This window comes from Sphaeroforma arctica (assembly GCF_001186125.1).
Source record: "Sphaeroforma arctica JP610 unplaced genomic scaffold supercont1.1594, whole genome shotgun sequence".
Lineage (NCBI taxonomy): Eukaryota > Ichthyosporea > Ichthyophonida > Sphaeroforma > Sphaeroforma arctica.
This window is the reverse complement of record NW_014038964.1, coordinates 5,624-13,204: the sequence shown is the minus strand read 5'-3', so window position 1 is coordinate 13,204 and position 7,581 is coordinate 5,624. Positions and strand designations below refer to the sequence as shown.

The 7,581-nt window shown below is 39.7% G+C and overlaps 2 protein-coding genes across 2 annotated transcripts; one reads left to right on the top strand and one right to left on the bottom strand.

Moving 5' to 3' along the window:
* Positions 1 to 1,477: 1,477 nt before the first annotated feature.
* SARC_11251 (hypothetical protein) lies at positions 1,478 to 1,672 on the top strand (the record flags this gene model as incomplete). Its single annotated transcript, XM_014294668.1, has 1 exon — positions 1,478 to 1,672. A coding segment is annotated over one exon (195 nt), but the record flags the coding sequence as incomplete, so codon positions are not given.
* Positions 1,673 to 4,756: 3,084 nt separating this feature from the next.
* Positions 4,757 to 5,303, bottom strand: SARC_11250 (hypothetical protein; the record flags this gene model as incomplete). The annotated part of the gene is made up of 2 exons (XM_014294667.1): positions 4,757 to 4,843; positions 5,119 to 5,303. Coding segments are annotated over 2 exons (272 nt in total), but the record flags the coding sequence as incomplete, so codon positions are not given.
* Positions 5,304 to 7,581: the final 2,278 nt, after the last annotated feature.

The following is a 7,581-nucleotide window of genomic DNA, read 5'->3' as shown; positions in this document are numbered from 1 at the left end:
CTAAAACATTCTGAGATCGAGCCAGAGAGAAAATCAGTTTTGATATTTAATAAACCAATGGAAAGATGATATCCGGATGTCTGACAATAGGGAAATTATTGAGAACTATCAAAAGGCGGCAAAGGTAGCAAGTATTCGAAAGGCGCACCACAATCTTTTTCGGACGTACGTAAGATTATGCCAGATGTAAGGTTGTCGCCACGATACATAATGTACGCGTCAGCAAAGTAATTTAGATATGAATATTCCAGGTTGCAGTGTTTTTTTACAAGATTTAAAGAAGAGTATCAGAGACCACTACCTTCAATCTTGTCTATAAAACATGACGGCAGCTTTTCGAGTCTAACGTGGTACGCTATCAAAGATCTATCTTATTGACTTCCTCACACTGATATTTGATTCATTCCCCTGCACGATGTGACTCTGGCTTATGAGATGGCAACTGATCGCAAAGATACGCCGTTGCCTCAGACAACTAGTTCTGGGTCTCCGCGCCCCCAACCGTCAGCAAAGGAGTCACGATCTCTGACGGTATCTGAAGGAAGCAGCTCTAGGCAACACTCGGCGACTCGGGTCAACCGGACTTTCCGAGACAGGAACTAACTGTGTGACCGCAACTTGCTCCCCAGCAGCCACCGATTTCCCATCAGCACCCCAGACAGTCCGTTTGGTGAATTAGTCGAGTTTTGTTGACGACGATGAGAGTTGACTGCATGGCCGACAACAATCAGGACTTATACAATCTGAGCTTCCAATTGAAGAAGCAGAGATTGTATACGAAGAATAAACTTTAGTGATACTATAGTATTGGATGCAGGTAGACCTGAGGAAGTTATTCTGTATCTATGTTGGCAAGACATTAATAGTTTAAGTTAGATTCTGAACTGCAAATTAGCTGGATCGAGAAAACTCTAGAGAGCATGAAGTTCGTCAGGGTTGCAGGTAAGTTGCCAACTACATACCGACCGGACCGAAAGGACAGTCAGGAGCCTATTGATACGAGTAGTTTGGCAAGTTTGTCTAGAATTTAAAAGCGTTTTATCAGATCAAGCGGTTCGAAATACAACAGCGGAGCTTTGAGCCATCTTCTCATATTAGTATAACAAGTTGGAAAAGGCGAAAGCTACTCTGACGCAGCTAAGACGTGGAAAGAGTAAAGCAAGATTATCATCCCACTATATTTTGACGGACCGTCAACCGGAGATAGTATCAATCGTAATCTCTTAGGATCAAGAAACGCCAGTATCTTACTACATATTGAATCTAGATACGCAGTTACCGTGTGTTCAAAACTATGGACACACCCGAGGAAAATTTAAACATGTGTGTGCTATTGGATACAGACTATCTTCTGGTCGATCCTTTATGAGAGAGATCAAGAGACAGAATATGCAGATTTGCATCAATCTTATTCAGACAAGGTTCGTGAGATTTCAAACGAAGTACATTTCTATGGTATCATGAAATTCTCCTATAGAAGGGCATAGCAAAGGAGATAAAAGAGATAAAAGGTGGATGTCAATCAAAAGCATATCAACCTGCTGATGTCCACAAAAATACCATCAACTTCCGAAGTGCTCCCTCTAACAAAGCTATTCAGCAACCACCACCACCCAAGCCTAAATATAAAGAGGTCAAGAACTACAGTGAGGCATATCGCAATGACGAATGACCCAACTCGTGAATCTAATGGTAGGTGGAACGGTAGACACAGTGAGGAATGTACGCATTTGTTGAGAAGTGTAATGGTTCTGCTGGCACTGGAGGTTTCCGCAAATAGCAGTGTAAGATTCAACCTCAGGTTTAAGTCAAGTAAAAGAAATACCGGGTCTTATCACTAAGATAGAAGAATGCGCCTCAAGACGAGAGTGTCATCCTTGATATACGAGTATTGGGCATGAAATAAAGCGCGGTTGGATCCGGGCACGCTAATTTTATGTATAGCATCACATTTCTGTAAGATAATGCATGTTACTCGCAAATCAGAACCTACTGTGCTGAAATTAGCTGATGAACGTGGGATAACCTTGACTTTGGCCGCGTTGTTCTTGGTATAAATCATGATGTTCTATATTCAACGGGCAATGGACAGGAGATACGCTTTAATTCACCTCAGATGTAACAGAAATCACATCTGCAGTACAACGATGTTTTACGTCCAAATCTCGTTTGTGACGGGTTGCGACATGTAAAATTTTGGAATGCGTATCTCGTGAATGTAACGCATGTATTGAGAGCTGTGACCTATTTTTGTGCCACTATTTACGTGAAAGGTGATACGACACGGGATGTTCATTATTATATATTGTGACCTTTTTCATGGACTTATTCAGACAGTGACGAACATTTGTCAATTTGAGCCCATGATACTGGTTTACTGAGCATGCTTCCGCCTGTTTGCCAGCACAGATATCTGACGTAGAATCTGATTGAAAAGAGACAGCATGTTATTTGGGTATCTTGTATTCTATTGTATGCTGATTCAGAGCAAACTATTGGTCCGAGTGAAGCGTATCGATACCTGAAGAATCGTTTCGTTCAATCCAACATTTTACACACATATTTATCGAGACCGGGCATCGCAGCCGATCTTGCCTTTACATAACAAATGATACTTTAGTGATTGTCTCGCAACACTCTTTGATTTAATGAGCACTTCGAGCACAGTACACATCGAAGTAGTATAAACCAACGTACTAAGGGCATACCAGAAAAAGTTGACGTCATGAAACCTCACCTCCAAGTAGACTAGTGACAATCCGACAGTCAATTTTGAAGGATCGTGCTATTCCTACAACAGAAACAGTCAATTTATATTATGAGCACAGTGCTCAAACAGACTTTTGAGGTCGCCACGGCGAACACTGCAGCAATTGCGCAAATTTGACTTCGACGTACCAGGGAAGCAGGCCATTCAAGAGGTGGAGGTAATAGTTCATGTCCCAGAGTACTTAAATTTTTCGTGCACGCACAAGACATGTAGATGTGCCTTTATGATTTTTTTTTTACAACAAGATAGATTTCAAATCTTGTGAAAAATGGAACGATATCGTAAATCTCAATTCGAAATTGAGGGACCCAATTTCCAAGCTGAAAATGATCCGAAAACGCAAGTGGTTCTCGAAATCAAATTGCTGCAGGATATACTAAAGATCCAATACGTCATGAAGTCGGTCGACTTCGCCGTCCTTGAATCCCATGCTCATTATTAGCTAACAAGTGTTCAAGAGGATATCAATATGCTGAAACAACAGACATGAAAATATATAGATGATGGCGACGAAGGCAACGGTCGCCATCTGTACAGCCAGCAGTTAGTGTCCATAGGGAAATACAAGAAGTGCTGATGAAAGCGGGTGGCTCATACGAATCTGAGAAGTAATTCCAATTTTCCATGATAAAATAAATAAATACACAGGAGCACAGTGAAATTCTGGTTTTGACAGGCGGGCACCACACCAATCGATCGGGCAACACAATATGGGTGAGGTATGAATTAATTTAACGCAAAATGCAGACCGGCTGGTCCCACAGTTGTACTGAAGGAAGACTCTCGGTTGCATTTTTGACGGTTTCTATTGGTCGTAGGCAACTCCTGATTGTCAGCTTTCAAGTGTAGCAGTGATCTTCACTCTCGAGAAAGAAGAGTCAGCTCGCCAATGAAATTCGAATTTGACATCTCCAAATTGGCAAGTAGAACGCAGCCTTCCAATACATATATGGATATACCAGTAGCGGCCAATTAAGTGGATTAAAACCCTCCTTACGTTGAATTCTCATTCAAATTGGGAAATAAAATAATCGTGAGGGGTCAAGTTTGCACAATCCAGTTTGCACAGGCGTAGAGAAACTCTTCCGGCGATGGCTTCCGTTCAATCTGCACCTCCCGATCTTGGTATTTGCAATGGCCAAATAGTGTTCGACCGTAAATCCATAGCTATGATCACACCTTTACCACTACAATCACTCCTTCGAGCTCGCGACAACTGCAAGAAACCAGAACTATAAGGCTTGCCAAACGAAATACTGTATCGGATATACATTTTAAAGGGCCAATATGCTATGAAAAAATTAACTTGTTCCCTTTCGACTTCACTACAGCTAAGAAAATTACAATAGCAACTGCCGCTAAGGCCGGTACTCCTTCGATTGTTCTCGCATCCGTATGTGAGAAATATTTAGCAGTCTGGTTTGATATTTCAACTAGACTTCACCGTATAGTGAGATATAAATAATATCATACAGCCGGAATATTCTCTGTACCATACAAAGCATGTTTATAACGCATCCACCCACGCGATTTCGCTTCTCTGACCATGTTGGCGCTTATGCTTATACTAAATTGGTGGTCATACACACCAAAAAGTGGCAGTGAGTGAGGTGAAATTCATGCACTTCGGCAACGGTAAATTCGTACGTTATGCTTACTTCCCACCACACCAGATTTTCAGCAGCTCAGCACATGATCGGTGAGGACAAATGGTAGCCAATCCTTTGTTGTCAAGAAAGTTCACAAAAACTGTTTCTCGTCGACTAGTTTAAAAATCGACGCTTTTCACTGAGGTACTACCGTACTAGGGTGAAAGACGTTTTTCTCCATGACCTGACAGGTTTTCTATCATCCATATTGCTATAGCAGTCCAAGCGAGTAGAAAAACGGGATTTTACTCAATATCACAAACAGTACACTATATACGAAGTTCCAGCGCCCGAATGAGTTCAGGTTCATACCTGGAATCGTTCTGCATTCGATTTATCACCAATCGGCTAATTGTTTCCTCTTGTCGATTGCGATGGTGTCGATGTTGAAGAGCTCAATAAACTGCTGATCTAAGATACGGACCTTTTATGTAAAAAATGTGATGGTCATTCCTACTTCACATACAACGTACGGTGGTAAGCAATGACACGAACAAAAACACAAAGATTCGCTCAATGCTAATTGTACAACGACCGTTCGCTTATAACCCAAAGTGGTGAACACCAGGAGGATTCCATTGTCTGATGCACCTTGTCTCCAATCAAAGTAGAAATAAGATTCCGTGCTTTCACAAATTATTCGATCAACAATTACGCCACGAGGCCTGGTAGATTTATCAAAAGCCGATGATAGCGTACCTTGGTACCAGAGAAGCGTTGATATTCATCGAACGAGAAAATCATGGACCACTTCTGCGCCTTTCGCAGACAACCGATCATACAGCCAACTCTATGTTTTCCCTTATTGCAGTGGATCAAGACTGGGTGATTGCGACGATCTGTGTTTGACAGAACATTGTGCCCATAATCAATATGGCAGTGCAAAATTCCTTGACTGGTCAATATGCGAAACCGACGTTACGCTTCATTTTCAACACGACGTATACTCTACCGCATCGACATTCATGATGGAAAGAAGGATCTGCCACCAGTGGTCTGGTTGCTTCTCGCATATCGTCTGCGACAATAAGGACCGCAGCTTTTGAATGTATGACTACTCACCTAAGAGTGTGTCCAGCACCTCCGACGCTACATTTTCAGGAATCCGAGTGAATGGCTCCTGCCAAATCAGTGAAAGATAGTATGTACTTGTTAGAGATAGGCGAAAGACACATTTACGTACGGAGCGACTCTCGTGAAATTTAGCGCACCAATATCAACAACAAGAGCGTGAACCACACTGACAGTTGTCTACCTTTTGGCCAACGATGGGCATGTGGACGAATCGGATGCCTTCCGCCTCGTAAAAATCTACATTTAGGTTTTCGATGTCTGAAAGACATCTGTGGTACGATTAAACTCACAAAAGAAGATGACGAGTTTCGAAAGACAAACATTCGTGCTCACGGCTGTTCACAACGACGACTTTAGTTTCAGACGAAGAAAATGGATTCAAACTATGATACAGCAACTGACGAGCAATCCAGAATGGGGTTGTGGGACTGGACGGGAGAAAAGGTCACTCATCGCACATACACTACTGTGCGCAGGCCTAGCTTCCGCAGAAATGAGTAATTCTTGGTACCCGGATGTCCCGAGCGATACACTCCGGAAGCAACCATGGAGAAATTTAGAGGTGGAACCAACAAATTGCGTGCAACCAGGGACTAGAAATTAATAACCAAGGAAGGAGATAGGGTTTTTTTCTTTGAATATTTCAGTACTAGCAAGAATCCATAATTGTAACCATCGATGAAATGTCTTATACCTACAGTACTGTATTCTGTTATATACATGCACAAGTGAAGAACAGATATACCAGGGTTTGTAGTATATATTTGCAGACAAACCGTCAGCGCGAGTAGAAAAATTGTACAATACATTGGACACAGCTGCTGATTGCAGAACCGTTTGAAGCTTAATACAATAATGATTATTGTATTAAATTAGAGGCGCGCCTACTATATTCTCATTACCTAAAATATACATTTCATGGGGTGTGGCCCATATCTCGACAGCATGCTAAATACATTTGTCGCGATACCTCAAATAATTGTCAAGCCAAACAATAACTACCCCTAAAAAAGGAAAAATAAGCGATGCGCACTACGATCTACTACAGAGCACGCTCAGCGACATCCAAATGTATATCTAGACGCACAATTATCAATCGTATACTATAAATGGGTACGATACTAATAAACACATACATCTATACATAGGATGCACACACGCACTAACAACACACACACACACACATATATGCATGCATATATTTATAGATGTATGTATACAAAGATGTATATATAAAAATATACAATCTCAATCTCAACTCAATCTCAATCTATATATATATATATATACATAAATATACATATACATATCTAAACATATACATAACATATATATAAATAATAAAGATAAATACATAAATACATAATATATATATATATATATTTATACACATACATACACACACACACACACATATATATATATAAAGAAAGAAAGGAAGAGAGAAAGAACATGTGTATATAATGTGTACGTTGATAAGTATGCATTTCTATATATATATATATATATATATTTATACATACATACATACATACATACATACATATATATATATATATATATATATTGATATATATATATACAGATGTGTATGTTGATCATTAAACAAGTATAAATATAAATATAAATATATATATATATATATGTACATACATATATATATATACATATACATATATATATATATATACATATAATATACACGTATACATGTATATATACACGCAAACACACACACACACACATATATATATATATTATCTATATATAATGTATACATATACATATACATATATATATCATCATTGATTATACATGCCAAACTATCTGTTTTCAGATTGAGACAGCATTGTATATATATTTTTGGAGCTCAAAATTTACGTGTCTAGGATGAGTGAGGTTCACGTCAAGCATAGAGATTGCTATAAAGAGAGTGATTCCATAGGGACACTCGTACTGTTCGCACCAGATTCATCTTTTGCGGATAAGTATCTGTATAAAGTATAGTTTATTTCCACTACACCTCGACAGAACCCCAGACGCATAGTGGCGCAGCTGACAGGAAATATACAAGTACTTATCCTTCGA